Source organism: Periophthalmus magnuspinnatus, chromosome 24 (assembly GCF_009829125.3).
Source record: "Periophthalmus magnuspinnatus isolate fPerMag1 chromosome 24, fPerMag1.2.pri, whole genome shotgun sequence".
In the NCBI taxonomy this organism is placed as follows: domain Eukaryota; kingdom Metazoa; phylum Chordata; class Actinopteri; order Gobiiformes; family Gobiidae; genus Periophthalmus; species Periophthalmus magnuspinnatus.
The window spans coordinates 13,216,114-13,235,665 of record NC_047149.1 but is presented as its reverse complement, the minus strand read 5'-3'; the positions used below and the strand labels follow the sequence as shown (position 1 = coordinate 13,235,665).

At 36.3% G+C, this 19,552-nt stretch overlaps 5 protein-coding genes across 5 annotated transcripts; 4 read left to right on the top strand and 1 right to left on the bottom strand.

Moving 5' to 3' along the window:
* Positions 1-2,567: 2,567 nt before the first annotated feature.
* On the top strand, positions 2,568-4,046 carry myct1a (myc target 1a). The gene is made up of 2 exons (XM_033990867.2): positions 2,568-2,841; positions 3,390-4,046. The coding sequence occupies exons 1-2, from the start codon at positions 2,787-2,789 to the stop codon at positions 3,935-3,937; spliced, it is 603 nt and encodes a 200-aa protein (XP_033846758.1). The 5' UTR covers positions 2,568-2,786; the 3' UTR covers positions 3,938-4,046.
* Positions 4,047-4,621: 575 nt separating this feature from the next.
* serac1 (serine active site containing 1) lies at positions 4,622-11,514 on the top strand. The gene is made up of 17 exons (XM_033990866.2): positions 4,622-4,713; positions 4,925-5,042; positions 5,213-5,249; positions 5,332-5,474; positions 5,965-6,054; positions 6,519-6,650; positions 6,935-7,056; positions 7,558-7,686; positions 7,766-7,879; positions 7,959-8,121; positions 8,195-8,345; positions 8,864-9,005; positions 9,069-9,169; positions 9,287-9,384; positions 9,705-9,887; positions 9,958-10,101; positions 10,186-11,514. Exons 2-17 carry the CDS (start codon positions 4,955-4,957, stop codon positions 10,320-10,322), a joined length of 1,974 nt encoding a protein of 657 aa, XP_033846757.1. The 5' UTR covers positions 4,622-4,713; positions 4,925-4,954; the 3' UTR covers positions 10,323-11,514.
* Positions 11,515-11,744: 230 nt separating this feature from the next.
* On the top strand, positions 11,745-13,257 carry gtf2h5 (general transcription factor IIH, polypeptide 5). The gene is made up of 3 exons (XM_033990868.2): positions 11,745-11,772; positions 11,973-12,039; positions 13,033-13,257. The coding sequence occupies exons 2-3, from the start codon at positions 12,005-12,007 to the stop codon at positions 13,211-13,213; spliced, it is 216 nt and encodes a 71-aa protein (XP_033846759.1). The 5' UTR covers positions 11,745-11,772; positions 11,973-12,004; the 3' UTR covers positions 13,214-13,257.
* Positions 13,258-13,721: 464 nt separating this feature from the next.
* Positions 13,722-15,252, top strand: dynlt1b (dynein light chain Tctex-type 1b). The gene is made up of 5 exons (XM_033991299.2): positions 13,722-13,806; positions 14,011-14,052; positions 14,792-14,915; positions 14,998-15,075; positions 15,142-15,252. The coding sequence occupies exons 1-5, from the start codon at positions 13,780-13,782 to the stop codon at positions 15,210-15,212; spliced, it is 342 nt and encodes a 113-aa protein (XP_033847190.1). The 5' UTR covers positions 13,722-13,779; the 3' UTR covers positions 15,213-15,252.
* A 32-nt stretch (positions 15,253-15,284) lies between these two features.
* Positions 15,285-19,474, bottom strand: tmem181 (transmembrane protein 181). Its single transcript, XM_033991297.2, has 17 exons — positions 19,371-19,474; positions 19,000-19,103; positions 18,797-18,864; positions 18,593-18,683; positions 18,371-18,492; positions 18,076-18,192; positions 17,922-18,002; positions 17,719-17,818; positions 17,410-17,540; positions 17,240-17,331; positions 17,082-17,139; positions 16,818-16,920; positions 16,681-16,732; positions 16,519-16,601; positions 16,354-16,443; positions 16,216-16,282; positions 15,285-16,142 (listed from the first exon to the last, which is right to left on the bottom strand). Exons 1-17 carry the CDS (start codon positions 19,376-19,378, stop codon positions 16,058-16,060), a joined length of 1,452 nt encoding a protein of 483 aa, XP_033847188.1. The 5' UTR covers positions 19,379-19,474; the 3' UTR covers positions 15,285-16,057.
* Positions 19,475-19,552: the final 78 nt, after the last annotated feature.

Below are 19,552 nucleotides of genomic sequence, written 5' to 3'. Positions count from 1 at the left end.
TATGTGTTATTGCATTAAAAGTATTATGACCTTTGACCTTTCTCCTATTTGAAGGGCTTTAGAGGAGGTTTTAGATGTATTTTTCATTTTAGCATCAGCAAATCATCAAGCAGTGTTTAGATGCTCTATTTTCAAGCATTTATCCAGGTTTAGAATTAGATTTTGATTGAAATGTTATTAGATGAAGGGGAGTTTAAAAAGATGCATTACATACATTGCTGTGGCGTCCTGATGTGAATTTGCATATTTAAATCAGTTCAAGTCCATATCTAGTTTTGCATGTTTATGGATATCGAAAGGCCATTAAGTTGAGCCTTAATATTGTATTAAATAAAATGCAGTGCATAATTTATAAACAATCAAAGAAAGAAATATGTATATAAACAGTCAAAGAAAGAAATCTGTAATCTATACAATCTAAAACAGTTAATCTAGTCCTACTCTGCACAAGTTACGCAGGCCTATTTATGACCATCTCAGCACATTTTACACTATGTACATATTTCTAAGTTCCAGTACACGGCCTGAATTGCCAATACAGTTATTTAGACTGGCCGGCCCCTCTGACTACTGCAGCAGACATAGACTGCTGATCCGGACATTTTCCAATGCTGTTAGCTCGGGCCGAGGTCACCCCTACGGCCCAAAGAAGTCCCCGCGGACCAAACACATTCAGCAAAAGAAAGTGGAGACATGCCGCAGCGAAAAGTGAAAGAGACGAGCAAGACAAAGCATGTGGGTCAATGGAGACTGCACCCCATAGCACCCGTTACGAGTCCTTTCTTATCTAATCTTTGCACAGGCAGAGCGCATATACCGGTGCAGAGTGGTAATCTTCCTTCAACATACTCAGCATGTTTGCGGAATCTCAGAGAAGACTGCTGTAAATCCTCAAAATAACAAAATCAACCAACTTCTGCAAAACATGTTGTGCATAGACCCGTCATGTAAAAGAAGTGGGCAAGTTGAGAACGTGAGTTGTAAAACACTGTTTTAGCCGAGCCAACATAATTCTCGGTTAATAGTTGTTAATGATGGTGATACAATGCATTATCTAAGCAATAACGCTGGAGTTATAATAATTACCTAAGTGACAGCTCCATCTTGTGGTAGGTAAAAGTAATTGGAAATCTGACTTATTAAATATGGAAAAAACATTTTTTCAAAGGATTGACAGAAAATGAGAGAAAAGTAAAACTATCTGAGGGAGCAGTGCAATAAAACACAAATGTTTCAAATAAAGTAAACATAAAGCAGTGAAGTGTTACTAAAAGTAGGATGAGTAACCAATAATTTTACTTAAGTAAGAGTGCTCTTAGCACTGTAAAATATATTACTTAAGTACAGGAGTATCTGAATACTGTCAGTACAATACATAACTTACATTAATTATTAAACTGTTTTAGATTGGAAAATTGTATTAAAATGTGCAAAGCATTTATTATCTCATAACCGCATTATCTTGTCGAGTGCTTACTTTAACTTCAAGAAACTAAAAGACTTGAAGTGAATATAAGATATTTGTGGAATCCGCTTAACACCTATCAAACTACGGATTTTTAGTTTGTTTAAACAAAAAGCAATGACGCAAACCAATGTCCCCACCAGTGACCTTTCTGTTGACAGCATGTCTGCTCATAGAGCGTTTTTTTGCTGGATATATGGGCAGGTTTCACAGCAACTTTAACAATCAAAGGAAATGTTGGGCAAGGAGGGCCGCTAAGGACAGCGATATTATGGTTGTCATTTTATATAACATGCTATACTTGTTATCTATTCAAGTATTAAACTGCATAAAGTGGACTAAATAAACAGTAAACAGAAAATAATACAAGTCAAGGTTAGATGCATTTATACATTTAAATTTAAAACCAACAGTACTGCCCAAAGTGCTGAGCAATACAGTAGGAGGTCTAGGTAAATTAAGATTCAGACAGACAAAGTAGGCTGAATACCAGAAATAATATCTTTGCCAGACTTTGAGAAACACTGTACTTATACTTTGACGCTGCTGAGGTTGCATACCAATACCGAATGAATATCCATATCCTTCCTTGGAGCTAAAAATGATGACTTTGCACATCAGAGTATGGCAAAATACACAATACATTAAAACCACTAAAATAAATATTAAATCACAATTTTACTTAAAAAAAACAATTGGTTCTTAGGCAGGGTATATGGAAAAGTTAGGGCAGATTCTTAAAGACACCACACTATTGTTTGTTTAATGTTTTAGACTATTGGTCCAATTTTAATATTTTCCTCTCACGACCAAACACAGATGCCTGTGGTCTCTGTGGTATAAGTACAAGTCAGAACATTTTAAATATTCACTAATGTTAGATCCAGATGACATATGGTTTTGAGTCATTTGTTTTGTTGGATTCTGTAACATAAATTATTAGGTAAAAGATAAATTACACAGTACGGGACCCCAGTTTATCATCTCAAAAGGAAGTAATCGCTAAGGATGTGATTTTAGCAACACCCTTTAGTTACCCCACCTCCAGGATCTCTGTCTTAAATAGATAAGCCACTCCTGTAGCTGTATTTCCAAGCAGGAAATGTGACAGTGTGGTTTTCCAACTTCCACAACGGATTGCCTCTCGCATTTCTTCTGGTCGGAGGCTCCGTAAGAGGGACTTGGAGAGCATACACAAGACCAGGAAAATCCATCAGAAGTTTAAAGCAAAGCATTCTTTTTTCAAGGGGGAAATGAGAAGTTGGGAGAGGAAAAGTAGGCTATAAAAATTGTCTTCTTCTCTGACACAGGCAACCAAGTCATGGCAGAGAACAGCACAAATATCTTTCTGGAAATACTTCAGTCTTATGATGCAGGTGAGTTCTTGACTTTTTGATGTGGTTTTCATTTTAGAGTCAAAATATGTTCTCCTGGGAATCCAAGCTTTAATGATCGCTAGTTAAATGTAATTAGTATTAGTATTCTGTGTTTTAAAAAACAAGATATGTTTCTAAACAGGCTTAAAAATGTACAAGTGCCTGTATTAACTTATGAACCTAAAAACTACAACATAGTTGTAGTGTTATTGAAGGAAAATGATTTGTTTTTGTTGGCGTGTGACCATATGGGTTTGTTTTAACTGTTGCATTCTTGTCTTGCTTTCCAACAAACTCATTGGCACTGGTTCTTCCTAAAAAAGAAACTGGGTTTGTGTGTAATGCACACATGAAATAGTTTGTTCCCTTTGTAATGTTTTGGCACTTATTTTTAGTGCTGTAAAAGAGGAAATGGTGTTATTAGGGACTTGTTCCATGTCAACAATCTTCTAAATATACGCTCCCTAAATACTTACAAGCTTACAAAAGAATTGCTTAATACCATTGGTATTATCTTTTTGTAATAGTTTTTTTTGTTGTTTTCATAGTGCCTCTGATCATTGCTTTCTGTGTGTCGGTGGCTGTGGGTCTAGTCTTGGGTGCTGTGATCTATGTGCTCCTAACCTGGATGTCCCGGCGCAAGGCAGGCTCTGTAAGCATCACACGACGGCCCTCTCGCAAATCCCGCACCTCTTCACGGTCGCGCCCCAATTTCAAACGCAACAACAGCTACGATCGCCGCAGTAACAACAACTTACTGGGAGCTGCCTTTAGCTTCCACCGCCAGAGCTCTTCCCCTGATCAGCTGGACCCATTGGGGTACAAATCAAGCTTTAGAGGATCCACATTCCACCCTTTGCTCCATTGCAGCCAAATTGCAAGAGAGGCAGAGGAGGGGAGCCCAACTTCACTTCCACGTACCCCAACTTTGACCTCCTCCACAGGGACAGCTCAAGCCTCTGAGCAGGTTGCTGTTGATCCATCCAGACCAGAGTCTTTTTGGGGAAACACAAGTCTGAGAGGTTTCCATGTAACACAAACTCCACCTCCAGCTTATGAGAGCATCATCCGAGCTTATCAGGAAACAAGCACCTGAGGAGATAGACCAGAGAGCGTAATGGTTAAGGGACATTTATACTGTATACTTTTATTGAATTAATTGTGTTCTGTAACGTACAATGTGGGAAGTTATTTATGTAAAGAAAATTTTGTTAGATATATAATTTAAGAATTATGTGACAGATCCTACAAGTGGGTAAACAAGAAAACCTTCAAGACTATGATTCTATATAAGCGTAAAAATAATGTGCATATATTTTGAGGGCAACTGCTGTTATGTTTGATATGTGTTTCAAAGTATTTAGATATGTTCAGAATGACTGATTGACAAATTATGTTTAGGCTGTTTGGTCAATAAAGGTTGTTTTGCAAAGTATGACATAACAAAGTTTGTACATTTGGAATATGTCTCTGTTTGTCTCATGGTATTTCTTATGAATTCTTATTATAGAGCCATAGTATGTCGGACAAAACTTTTCAATTAAATAATCAACATGCAATAAGTATTTCCAGCATTATAAACTGTTCAGTACTCACTCTTTGAAGAGATTGTAACATTGGGGACATGTACGTTGATTAAAAATACAGTTTTCAGCCATAATGTTTCTTGGTTAAAAAAAAAGAAGAAGAAGAAGAAGAAAGAAAGAAAGAAAGAAAGAAAGAAAGAAAGAAAGAAAAAAGAAACAAGAAAGAAAAAAAAGAGGCGGCGGTGACGCGCTTCGTGACGTATTATTTGTGAGACCACTCTCTTTCCGTTGACTTCTGCGCTGCGATTATAAAAACAAACTTTTAATTGTTGTCCTTAGTTAAAAGGTAAACTACAACATATTTATACGGCAACGTAAATATAAAATATTTACTGTCGTTATTGCTGTGGTTGTCTTGCGATTAATGAAGTTTGTAGGTAGCTAAAATAGGACACCGCACAAATAGCTAGCAATGTAACAGCTAGCTGTAGGTTAACACAGACCCCGGTTTCTAGGTTGCTTTTTTAATCTAGTTAATATAATATCATATTTTTCAGGCCCCATGTCTTTGTGCATACTCACAGAGGATGTCTGGTGCAGCACTGCGTTTGATTCACTGTCGAAAGCTGAGTTCAACAACAGGGTCTGAAGCTTTTCAATGGAGAAACTTGATTAGTGAGTCACAACTATTACTTACCTACAATAGTCTTAGATAGCAATTCATATTCTGAGCAATGTACAACATACCTATTCAACAGCCTAAAGAATACTACAAAGATTCTTGGCCATGACCGCCATAGGATATTTTTTTTAATATAATATTGGCCTACATTTTCTTTTTTCAGGAAAAGTAGCCAAAGTAACAGGTGCAGTTGTCTTGGGGTAAGTGGCTGTCAAAACATGTAGCTTATTATTATTTACTTATTTATTTAAATTTATTATTAAATCACTTTTCCTTACACAGTGGCTGTCTCTTCATCACATATGAAGTGGCTGCTTTGGACAAGGCTATAACTATTGACACTAGTGCTGTTGTCAAAGAGAAATACAAATCGTATATCTATCTTAAAGGAGTCTCTTCAGAAGAAAAAGACAACTTCGCTGCAGGTAAGTACAAAGTGTTTTCACTGTGTAGCTACAGTGCTTCTGATAGATTTTGGTGGCACAAATATTTTTCATTCGAATAATTTAATCTTGTAGATCTTAAGTGTTACTTACTGACTTGTTTAATCTTGGAGCAGACCTTTTTGCCCAGCATTTGTATATTTAAATATTTAGGATAATGTAGTGGCAACAAAATGCAACTTTTAAAATACCATTATCGTCGTCGTTTAGACTGAGGGGGCACCACATTCACCTCTCCTATATTCTCCTTAAAAAGAAGACTGAATGTTTATAAATGCCTTTGTGTTTGGTTGCCCTGTCTTGACACACTATTCCTCTCTATCCCTTGATAATGATAACTGCTATAGCATTCCTAGGGTGTGGCACTGCATGTATAAAATTGTATTCCATATTAAACACTGAACTGTTGTAATACATTAATGTTAAAATTGTGGTAATGTTTTAGTGTTTCAACTATAAATGATTGTTCCAGAACTTACACAAAAAGCAAGAAAGGAGCTACATAAAGCAGCACGGCGTTTCTTAGAAGTGTCTTCTTGGCTCTTTCAACAGTCTCTTGATGGTAAAGTTTTGATTTGATTTTGGCCATACCATACTACCGCTAGTCTTTTACATAAGATGGAACAGAGTGACCAATCTGTGGCCTGGTGGTTAAAGGAAACACCTGTCTACATATACACTTCCTGTTTTTCTGGCACCACCACACTGTCTGTTTGATTCTGTCAAATCTAGTAGACTGTGATCTGTGATATATTCTAATAATTTAACAGTTAGCTTTTAATGATTAAAGCTTTGATGGCATCCAAAAGTCAGTGTATGGAACCAGAAGGTCTGTAATTTTACAACTGCTCTTGTGGAAGTCTACTCTTCCTCTATGTAGCTCTAGTAGCAGATATGGCTGTCATAGTGTAGTTTAATATACAAATGCAAAAAATTGTTGCATTTATATAGTGCTTTTCTTCCCTTAAGGCACAAAGGTGTTATAATATTTGTCACTCATTACTCCCCCACTTTTTACATAAACAGAGCATTTTCGCCATGTGGATGCTGACCCACATGAGGTGGCTTTATGGGTCCTCCTGAAAAAGGCAAAATCAGCCAACAAAGCTGTTCGTCTGCAGGCTGTTCAGGAACTTGGAGAAAATCACAACTGGCATGGTAACATTTTTAACTTCTTTGTTCGATGACTACCAGAGGTGGGCAATCTTGACAAAATCTCAATTTCTTTATTTCACAATGGCATACAATCCACTGGAAATGTAAAAAGTGCTTGCAAATGTTAATGTTCATCACACAAAGAAATACTCTAAAACTTAATATAAATGTGCAGAAAAATCACTGTTTACACTTTTTTTTTTAAGATTACAGAGAGATTTATCTCCCACCTCTTATTCTTATAGTATTAACCTCTTGAAATGTTATAGATTTTATTCATATTTCAGATTATCAGTATCAAACAGCAGCTCAGGTTATAGACCAGCGAACAGCAGTGGGTTTGGCCAGGACTCCTCAGGTTGACCTGCGCTTCTTCAGGCCACCACCAGCCCTTTTAAACGCTCAGGAGGTATGTATAACAGGGCCTTTTTGCTAAGACCTATTAATTACTTTATGCAATTGATGTTCCTAATTTTTTTTTTATTATATATTGCATTTTATTGAGCAAATATTGCCACAAATTTGTATAAATAGATAAACAAGCATCTTATCTGTTTGATTAAATGGTGTATGTTTTGAGATTACTCACTTCTGCTTCCCTTACTCCCAACTCTTCCTCTTGTTGCATTTCGGATATCATTTACATTTAAACGTTTTATTATGATTTTATTTAACTGAGTGTTCATAGAGTGTTTTGATTTAGGTGTTCCCAAATGGATGTAATTGCAGCACCCCAATCTTTATTTAAATCCTGCTAAGGCTAATTCTCTCTTTGCTGTAGCTCCAGGTGTGAGGGAAGAACTCCTCCTGTGATGCCACTTTACTTGATAACAACCAATTGCCCCAGTGCTGAGTAACCCTACAACATTTGTGTCATTGTAATATTTTTTTCATTTTATCCATTGCATAGGATGTGTCTGCAGAAGATGGACTGAGGCAGCTGTTGGGCTCTCTGCCTCAGTCAGAGGTGGACAAATGTGTTCAATACTTTACTTCTCTGGCTCTCCGGGAGAGCACTCAGTCTTTGGCAGCACAACGGGTAGTTGTTTTAGTTGATGTCTGTTTTAAATTGCATTGTATTTTTTTATCCAGACTAAGTGGTATGTACAATATTATAGGGAGGACTATGGTGTTTTGGTGGTAATGGACTGCCCTATGCCCAGAGCCTGACTTCAGTCCCTTCTGAAAAGGTGGAGTCCTTTTGTTTACAAGCTTTGGTGCAACATTCAAAGGTAAATTTAATATTAGGTTATTAGATCAGTGTTGGCTAGATCTGATTGAACTATTGATACTTTTGTTTTCTTGTTACAGGTTCAGAGTCACTGTGGTCCTATTGTTAAAAATGGGGGCCTGCATCTGCTTGAGAAAATTTTCCAGCTTCGCAAAGATTCACTTAAAATTCAAAGAAATATTGTTCGCATCATAGGAAATTTGGCAATTAATGAGAGCCTTCACCAAGACATTGTACAGTCTGGTATGCCTCGAAAAATTACTTTGACTATGTAGTGTAGTTTGCTTTGATCATGTTTGACTTGTATACCTTTTAGGGTGGGTGTCTGTCTTGGCTGAAATGATGCAGTCCCCTCATGTCATGCAAGCCTCCCATGCAGCCCGTGCTCTTGCCAACTTGGATAGGGAAACAGTTATGGAGAAATACCAGGATGGGATATATGTTCTCCATCCCCAAACACGCGGCAAGTAGGAAAGCAATTAGCTCGCTGTTGTAACAAAATATAGTGAATACAATATGAATTTACAGTGGGGCAAAAATGTATTTAGTCAGCCACCAATTGTGCAAGTTCTCCCACTTAAAAAGATGAGATAGACCTTTAATTTTCATCACAGGTACACTTCAGCTATGAGAGTCAAAATGAGGGAAAAAAATCCAGAAGATCACATGTCTGATTTTTTTAAAGAATTTATTTGCAAATTATGGTGGAAAATGAGTATTTGGTCAATAACAAAAGTTCATTTATACTTTGTTATAAATCCTTAAATCATTATCATTAAAATCCTATACTGTGATTTTCTGGATTCTTTCCCCACATTCTGTCTCATAGTTGAAGTGTACCTATGATGAACATTACAGGCCTCTCATCTTTTTAAGTGGAAGAACTTGCACAATTGGTGGCTGACTAAATACTTTTTTACCCCACTGTATGACCTTTTATTTTTAATGTAGTACAACCATTTCATAATCTGTTGTCTTTTTCTAGTCAGGATATCAAAGCAGATGTACTCTTCATTCATGGGATTTTAGGTGCAGCTTTTAAAACATGGCGACAGAAAGACCGTAGTAACTCATCTGAGGATGATGACATGGAGCATAGAAATGACTACACAGAGTGCTGGCCCAAAGTAAGCCTTAACTTTAATAATAATAATAATAATAATAATAATGTTATTGTTATGTTTTTATAGTCTTGGCTGGCAGCAGATTGCCCTAATATTAGAGTGTTATCTGTGGATTATGACACTCATCTCAGTGACTGGATGTCCAAGTGCCCTGCTGAGGATCAGAGGTGAGACTTCTGATTTTCTTATGGAAAGAGTAATGTTTTTAATGGACCTATTGATTTATTTCACATTGCAATATGATGCAGTTGTAATAAATATAAATTTCTCTTGCATCACTTTAGGAAGTCATTAGCCTACAGGAGCCAGGAACTGCTGAAAAAGTTGCAGCAGGCTGGAGTTGGACAAAGACCAGTGGTCTGGGTCGCCCACAGTATGGGAGGTATGCATCTATCCACTCTTACAAGCCACTTCTTCAGTTCAGTCCAGAACTGAAGAAGCGGCTTGCATGAGCAGCGAAACGTCTTCACTCCTACAAGATTTTTTCAGTTGACAGATTTAACTTCGTTGTTTGCTATGGATCAGGCCTGGACGACTGAGGGTCTACACAGACACCTACTCTTATTTACTTTTACTGAATGATCAAATAATTGTCTGTATTGATAAATTGTTGAACCTAGTGTGTATTATCTAAACCTACAGATTTGACTATATCTACAGTACTTGTGTCTTTTACCCTATTTCTTAACCTTTTGTCTTAAGGGCTGCTTGTCAAGAAAATGCTGCTTAACGCTGCAGAGGACCCAAACATGCAAGAGTTGCTAAAAAACACCAAAGGCATTTTATTTTATAGCGTCCCTCATCGTGGCACCTACATGGCTGAGTACTCGATCAATGTCAGATATCTGCTGTTTCCTTCAATAGAAGTCAGGGAGCTATGCAGAGGTCAGTGAGAAAATGGGATGGGTTTAAAGAAATTATCTGAAACTAATGCACTGTTATTTTGTCTTTTAAGACTCTCCAGCACTCTGTAACCTTAATGAGGGCTTTTTGAACATAGTCAAAAAAAGGGACATTCAAGTTCTTAGTTTTGCTGAGACCCTTCCTACTATCATTGGACCTATGATCAAAATACTGGTGGTGCCAACGCAATCAGCAGGTACACTCTTAAAAACAAATGTCTTGGTGGAAGTGAAAGCTTCAGTTTTCTTTTTTTTAAATTATTATTATTTTACCTTTTTAGATCTTGGCATTGGAGAGCTCATTGAGGTGGATGTCGATCATCTGAACATCTGTAAGCCAGAGAAGAAGAACTCGTTTCTATACAGACGAAGCCTCCAGTTTATTCAGGAAGCACTGCACAAATACATCAACTCCTAATATGAATGCCAGACATTAAATCAGTTTACCTTAAGCAGGGGAAGCCCTTTGCCTCAAACCACTGTAACCTGCCTCTTGGGGTTGTGCATATAAATGTATGACTTTGGCCCCGTTTCAGGAAGCAGGTTTAGTCCAGATCAACTCAGAGTGTTTAGTTTCACATAGAGAGTTAACCTAAACTTAAACCTCAAGTCAGTCACCATGGTAACCTAATCTGACAGGTTTATTTCACTAACCCAGTGTTTAACTTGTGTCCATTCCTGAAGGAGAGCTCTGATTGGACAGTTCACTTCCCCCTTCACTGATGTAGGAACAGTTCAATTCTCATCATTATACTTAGTTTTACCTTCAATTTAAATTATTTTCCACATTTATATGTTTTGTTTCAGTTTGTAATTTATAATATAACACAAATAACTGCATATGATAACTTCTTAAATTTTTTGGTGAAGTTTATCAGCTTGATATCAAGCAAATAGATCAATTTACTTGATTGTTGTTTGTAAATGTATTTAATATCACATATAAAAGTACAGTTTATGTCTCCAAATACTCACATATATATAATATATATGACCTTCCTACAAAAGCACATGTGTGAAAAATAAATCATGGGTTTTAATGTTTTTTTGCATCATACTAATTATTAACTTTAATTTAACTTGTCCACACAATGTATTGCCCTCATAAATCTCTTTGCAAATGATCAACTTTGCATGCATGTCCCTTGAAGATGAAAGCTTCCTCTAGTTTGCCGTTGTCATGGTGAATGCTCTTTTCTGGGATCCGCTGATCATGGCATTTCTCCTTAGCTAAACTTCAGACTTGGAGTGGTCTAACTCTACTCCAAACCTGTTTTCTGAAACAGGAAACTGAGTGGCACCTGTTTGAATTGGATAACTGAGTCAGGAAATAAACTCGGTGTTAATTCGACCTGCTTTATGAAACAGGGCCATCTACATTTGTGTATGTAGTGTGTACATTCTATTGTAAATACTAAACCTAAAATACTACTTGGGGTGCTTTTCTACTAGGATGCCATTTTCTTCGTGTATAAACAGCTGGTCCTCTTTATTGCATAGCCAACTGATTGCAGTTCTGTACCCTGTTTTAAATGGCTTATTTGGTCAGAAAATAAATCTAATTGTGCAGAGTCATAGTCATCAATTTATGACCTTGACTGCATGACATGAAATAAAAGTAGCCTAAATGTCTGTTTTGCACTTAATAATGCACTCTCTCTATATATATATATATATGTATATATATATATATATGTATGTATATATATATGTGTATATATATATATATATATATAAAATGTATATATGTATATATATATATAGTTTAGGTTAATTTCCTCGTATTCATTTTAAGCATCGATACTGTCCTGTCCCTCTAAGCTCTCCGTAGATTCTAGCATCCGCATCACCCGTCGCGCATAAACACGGTAGCGAGTAGCGACTCTTCTAATCAAATTCAGTTTTGGAATTCCGGTGTTAGGTCTTTGTAGTGTTTGCTTTTCTTTTTGGCACATGTGTAGTATTTATGTGCCAAAACGCTAACACTAACCTAGGGTTATAACTAGACACATTCATAAAAGTCTCTGCTAATGCTAACAAAGCTAATTCATTTTTTTTTGTAACGCAGGATTTTTTTCTCCATTAACGAACTCGATCAACATGGTAAACGTGCACAAAGGAGTTCTCGTTGAATGGTGAGGGCATTATCACATAGCTACATCATATTTGATAAGTTGAAGAGTAGTTTTTAAAGTGCATGCCAATGTAGACGAGCCATTACTAAGACTTAGTTATCATAATTAGTATTTACGATTTTACTTAAGATTTGACATACTTATTCTATTTTGAGAAAGTTTTCTTGAGTTTGATGCCTGGTTGGACATGGGCAGCAGATCAGGTATACGAAGAGGTAATGGGCGTATTTAAGATGAGCAAGGCGGTGAAGGCGACTGCGGGCGAATGGCCCTAAGACACCGCTACGTAGGCCACGGTAGTGCCGTGAGATCAAGACGGGTGAAAACGAAGAAAGGAAATGCTTCTGCCTTCACCCGCCTTCATGGATTTCAAAGCCTGGGAAAAGCAGTGCTGTCAAACACGTGCACTGACGTGTTAGACTCACGGATGATTGGATCCGACATGTTTTGATGAGCTAAAACTCATTTTCACTACAGATCAGGCCTAAGCGTGTAAACTTTATTGTGAGCTTTGTAGTCTTTACTTTGGTGATGTGGTGTCAGTCTGTGATGTGTGGAGGAAACGGGAGAATGCATTCACAAAGTTTTATGTAGTTTTATTCAGTGCAACACGGGAGTCCCTGTCACCGGAACTCGGTGATCTGAGGCCGCCTGGCTGTTCTTGGCCTCGTGAAGTGTCCAAGTTGATTTCAGCCTTTTAATCCTTCCCCTCGGCTGCAGCAGGTGCCCTCAATCCATGCGAGAATTTCGGCATCTTAAACGCACCCAATTCCTCACTTGAGCCTTACTATCAATAAGGTTCAAAGTTTGCTTGATTTTCACAGTTGTGTGTATGTGTGAAACATGTAAACCTGTTATATGCACATTTGTGTAATCCACTGTTGTACAGTATAAGCCTACACTTTAGGCCCCTATACTCGATTTGAATGCAGCTGATGCCCTGCTAGTGTTCATAACTAATGTTTTTGTCCTGTATATTTGTGCTTGAACTAGTGACCCTGCTATGAAACAGTTCCTGCTTTACTTGGATGAAACAATGGCCCTCGGAAAGAAGTTCATTCTCAAAGACTTGGACGACACACACGTCTTCATACTCGCAGAAGTGGTGCAGACACTGCAGGACAGAGTGGGACAGTTAATGGATCAAAACTCATTTCCAATCACTCAGAAGTAACTGCGGTTTATATAATGGACTCAAAGGTTTATTAACAAGCTCTTTAATAAAAAAAAAATATATATTGTAATAACAAGTGTTCTTGTTTTATCCCTGTTGCGTCAGGAGGGGGCGCTGTGGGGTGTTTTATCAATGTGTTCGTGGTTAAAAAGTGCAAAACGAGTTCTTGTCTTGTCATGGGTTTGAAAAAATCGGGAATGAAGACTGAGGTCCGGGTTTATGTTAAGAGTTAGCGTGAGCTGTGGCTTAATAGCAGCTCGTTTGAGAACTGTCATTTTGGTAATAAACACGTTGAAAGGAACAAGGCGTATGCTTCTTACCCGTGAGCACGGGGCATTACGATACACTATTTTACAGCATGTATTGCAGCATAGAACTTTCTTTTAACCATAATAAACACGAGTGCCGTTTTTCTTTTAATATCGTATTAATATAACAAACACTTAAATGGTGAATTATTATTTTCACAAATCATCGACATTTATTTTGAAACCTTGTTCTTGCTGTTTCCGGGTTTTGCTTAAAGCATCGCATCCTGATCGCGATCGTGTCGCCCGCTGACTAGAATGGACGAATTTCAGGCTGAGGATGAGGTTAGTATTTTCAAAAGTGTGTTTGTCATATCAAATTATATACAACTTTTTATGAAATAAAATTCAACCACTTTGTTGGTATTTTACCGGTACGGTGTTGTTAACAGCGATGGAACTAACGTTACTTGGCAACAGCTAGTTTCTAGCCATGGAGTGTTTACGATGATGTCACAGTCTAACTACATGTTCTGCTTCTTTTAACAGACAACCTTTGTCGTTGAAGAAGTTAGCAAAATAATAAAAGAGGTCAGTTCACTTGTTTTTCGGGCAAGTTTATGTATCTCACAGTGCTGTTTCTCATATTTACTTCACCGTTTCTAAGGACTCCTACGGTTGCTAAGCAAAGTTAATGTGTAGCGAGCATTGTGCCAAGTATTATTTGACTCTTCAGGATTTAATTAGCTAAAGTTACAAATTAATCTTAATCTTGCTGTAGCGTGTACCAGGTTGTACCACTAATGCTAATTTCCACCTAAGCAGGCTGATGTTTTATCAGACTTTCCACACAATGTATCACTTAAAACAAAAATAGGCTTTCTGAGTACCACCAGATCAAAAAACAGCTCTAAAACAGAAATATTCCGTATGTAAATTGGGCTAAACCTGGTTTAAAATGGAACTACATCATTGTAATAGCAGTTCTTAACAAAGTAACTACCCAGAGGACCAAATCTGGATACAATTTGCTATAAATTAAACAAATGTTAGAACTGTAATGGACATCGCCTTAAAGGAAAATAGGATTAACACCATCATAAAATGTATGTAACATCATTCACATCCAGTCCTCTATTAATTGTGTTTGATGAATTTGTGGCCTATGCCTGTTGTCCGAATGTTAGACGTGTAGACGTTTCAGTGATTACCAGAAGTGTAGCCTGACTTCTTACTAAATGTCCTCCCAAAACAAGCAGCGGAAGTTACATTATTCTTGTTTTTGTTTTTTTGTTTTTGTTTTTTTGGTTGTTTGTTTTTTTCATTGTAGTCCGTTGAGGCAACCATTGGTGGGAATACCTATCAGCACAACAGGGTCAATCAATGGACAACCAATGTTGTGGAGCAGTGCCTTAGTCAGCTCAGCAAACTAGGGAAGCCTTTCAAATATATTGGTAGGTGAAAAGTAAAAAACAAAACAAAAACATTTTAAATAAGATTTTTTGTTGTTTTAAAGGTATTTTGCTTCTTTTGTAGTAACCTGTGTCATCATGCAGAAAAATGGAGCTGGCCTGCAAACAGCTAATGCATGTTTTTGGGATAACACTACTGACGGTAATTATTCAATGTTGATCTATTCTGCAAGAAACCTAAAATAAAGTGTAATTGTATGTTGAACAGGAAGCTGTGCAGTGAGGTGGGAAAACAAGTCAATGTACTGCATCGTCACAGTTTTTGGATTGGCCATTTGATGTTTTGCATTTTGTCTTTGATTCTATTTTCATGTATTGTTCTGCATTAAAATAACATTTCTTTGTATTCACTGTTTAGAAAACGTTTTATTTACACATAAGAAGCATAAATTAACATGCTTATAAACTCACATCAAGTCACATTTACTGGTAAAACTGAAGCCACAATGTTGCACAATATTACACATTTAAATTAAGAATTTCCCATGACAGTTTAAGAATGTTGCACATAATGTAAAAACAAGGCACAATTTTTGATTAGAATACAGTTTACAATGTAAGCAAAGAAGGGATTTTGGCTGGTTTTGTCAATATACAGTCCCCATAAAATAATTCTAAATAAAACAAAACTTAAAAAGTACTACAGGGTTTGGCCACAGGTACATAAGGTGCAAAAATAAAACATGTCAGTAGTTCTAGTAATTTAAATTAAATTATGTAGTCATGCAAATAAGTATTTCATATTGAGAAAAACATGTACATAAACAATGGTTTAAGCATCAAAATAATGTTTTGTTTTTTTTCCAACAACCCATCCCAAACTTATTTAGTGGAAAAGAATATGCATGTTTACATCTGCTCGATATACAAAATCGAGAATTCAAAGTGAAAATACACCTGTTTTGTCTTCTTTTTTTCTATTTAACTCAATTAAATGTTCAAAGGCAAACTGACCTACAGGTGGTACATTCAGAAGGTGTCTTTCTAAAAAACTGTAAATTATGTACACATTCAATATATCCATGATTGGTGCAAATACTTATTATATACAGTACATATAATATTGAGTTGTAATGTTCTTTCCAAAATATCCATTGGAAACTGGTGAAAATGAGGTTGTGGCCTCAGTCGCTGTCAGTCTCATCCTGGTATTTAGCTGTTGCTTTAATTGCCCGTCCATTTTGTAAAGGCATGTCTTCATAATCACTCCTTAAAAACAACAAAAATGCGATAGTTGTTGGGGGAGACTTGTAACAAAAACAACTCAAACTAATTTGCTTACCCATATATAACTTCATCATCTGAATCATTCAGCATTGAGAAAGCAGGGTTATCCTTTAGCTGGGAGTCTGAAACCACAAATCACATCAATTAACACAACATTTTGTTTTCTGAAACATGTAAAATCAGATTTGCTTACCATACAGGGCGTTTTTAGAAGGAGAATACACAAACGCTAATGTGTACAGGTAAAAGTTGAGTAAACCATAGAAAGATAAAAATTCAGCTGGTATGTTTAGATAAGGAAACATAATATTCCAAAACTGAACAAAAACTTTCCACATATGTTTTAGTAAAAGGATATAGTTCTGATAATTAGTGGACAGCTCAGCTACAAAATTGTCCTGAAGAGCTTTGGCACCAAACCTCAAGTAGAGAATAACCATGCTGAGAAATAAGAGGAAAAATGACAATATAACATGAGATCATTTAAATGCATCAAAGCTAAAGACCTGAGGAAAAGTACCTTATTATCAGGACCACAAATGTCAATGCTGTCAAAAACTTCAGCCTGAGATCTAGAGTTTGTAAAAATGTAAGAAAAAAAAATACAATAAATACAATTTCAGATGAATTACATTATTGTTTAAAAGTGTACTTTACCAGAGTAGGGCATGTTCTTTAGTTCAGAACAGGCTCTGACAATCAGGAAAATGAGGTAGAGGATGTAGAGAGAAACTACAATAAGGAAGAAGACCTTCATGCCCTGAAAGAATACATAAAACAGTATAGATAATGATACAGTTAAAATGTGTTCTTTTGTTTTTATGATCTGTTGCAAATGCACTTCATTTCTAATCTAATTTTTTAGGTTATTTTATTTATTACATATCCATATCCCTACATCCAAACAATATATGGTTTTACCTGAAAGTTACCAATATCGACTTTGTACTGATAGGTTGGGTCCTGAACTTCATTTACTCTAAGAAAAAGAAAAAGACACCAGTTACAGTTAGTGCTTTCAAATCCTATCACACATTACTTTAACACATTATAAGTGTGTGTATTGATGTAATACTTACGTTTGCCATATGCCAAGTGTAACTGCTGAGAGCCACAATAGCCCGACAATTATTAGCTTTGGAAGATAAAATGTCAGACACTTCCTCTCCCCCTGAATTTTCAAAACACATCACAGTTATGTAATACTTTTATAATAAAACTCAGCAATAAACTCTCAGGATGAACTCACCTGAACCCTAATACCATGGTAGACACAGAGCCAAAACAACAAAAGGGCACAAAGGAAAAGTGACTGAAAAAATGCATCCAATGTCCCAGGGAACCAACTATTTACCAGGAATGACAATGGGAAAAAGGGATCTACAGAGATCACAAAGAAAGTATTAATGAGGGTCTTATTCAATCTCTTTTCAGGGTCACTACACAATGGTTTCTAGTCTTCTGGTAAGTTCAAATATGCAATTTCTAAGATAATGTAAAAAACATGTTTGACTTTTAATGTTACATTTTTCATACAAGTTTCAAACAAACAACTCACCATTGTACAGTAAAAGCAGAGGAAGTAGGACCGACATCCATTTTTGTTCAATGCCCCAATCTCTCATGGAGAACTTCCTTAGTGAGTGAGCAAACATGCACTTAAACACAAAGAAGAAAATGAATTGAAAATGACATAAATAAACAGTATGTGTAGAAATAGAAAGCATCTTTATCTTAAAAACAAAAAAAATATATTCTTACTGTCACAACAAAGGTCATCACCACAAAGACAAAGCGAAACCATATTTCTACTTGAGAGAAAGTGGGGTTGTACATTTTCCACTAAAAGACAATATGCCATTTTACTTTTAAATATAAATGTTTTATAAAAGTTTTTGCAAAAGAAATCACATACCACAAAATTGGTCTTAATGTCATTGGTAATGTTTTCAAGGCCTTTGAAATGAACTGTCACTTGGTACTGTGTGTAGTTCAGGAAGCCCAAATGTAATACAATGATCTCATCACATTTCTGTCCAGTAAAAATCACAATGGTTAATGAACATTGTAAACCACAAATCATGAAATAGAATGATTGTCAATTACAGTATGATTATCCTTAATTTATCATTTCTACTATTGTGTCATACTGAAAATTAAGGAGAATAGTTAAAAATGTAACATAAAGAAAGGAGAACATGCATACTCACAATTGTGCTGCAATGCAACATTCGAGATTTCTGCGGAACATTGTTTATGTGCATTACACTGGCATCCTGCATTACTCCTTTTAGCTCCACATTAATCTCAAAACTCTGCTTAAAGTCGACCACTACAACACACCCCATGATATTAGGCATTTTTACAAAATCAGTAGCATAAAGAGTAACTGATTAAATTGTAATTTGTAAACCTGAGCTTTCAAATCTTACCATTGCTATGATCAACCTGCATCAGACATATTAGCCATAACTGCTGGTTGTAAGTAGTGAGAGGAGGCGATATAAGACGGTAAGGGCCCGTCTGGAAAAAGTGATATTAATAATAAGTCATAGTTAAATTGATATAAAAACCAATATGATATGAATTGACAATTTTACTGTAAAATGTGACATTTTAACAGACACGATACTCACCTTTGCTGAGAAATTCTTCAGAAGTAGCTGCTCACCATTGCGTCCTTGTTCATCAATTATCCTTGGACCTACAGATATTATTATGGTCATCACATAATTGGTTGTTAATAATAATAATAATAATAATAATAATAATAATAATAGTAATAATATACAGCTTCTTGTTATTGTCAGTGCTGCCATATAGTAATACATAACGTTACCTGCAATTCCTATGAAGACTGTGAGGCCAAAGCATAGTAGAAACACTACAAACACCAGGACAAAGTGCCTTTTTGACAAAGTATAGAGCCGCATAGGGGCCAATCTGAAAAGTATGGAAAATAAACAATTAACACCAACACCATTTATCCAAAACACAACGAAGGTACAGTAATACATTAAACTTTTAATGTTTGTCAAAGGTGGACAGCAGCCTGCCTTAGCACAGGTGTAAAGTCAGAATTACTAAGTTAGCTGCCGTGCTAATTTGTGCTAGCATTACCAGAAGACACCATGGATGTCACAATCTCAGTGATACATAAACGCGTAAAATGTATTTTCATAAAGTAACTATGAACAAAATATAACTTACAGCTCCATTACAAGTTATTCACGGCCTTTTTTTAGAGGAGAAAAGTCGTGGTTATTTCTGCATGAACCTACATCCGTAATCAACTAACGTCAACTTCTGACAACGTCATCGGGGGGCGGGGCCCGAGCTACGATGGGAGGAAGACGTGAAAGAGTGGTAATAAGTATTAAAGAAGTTAAAGA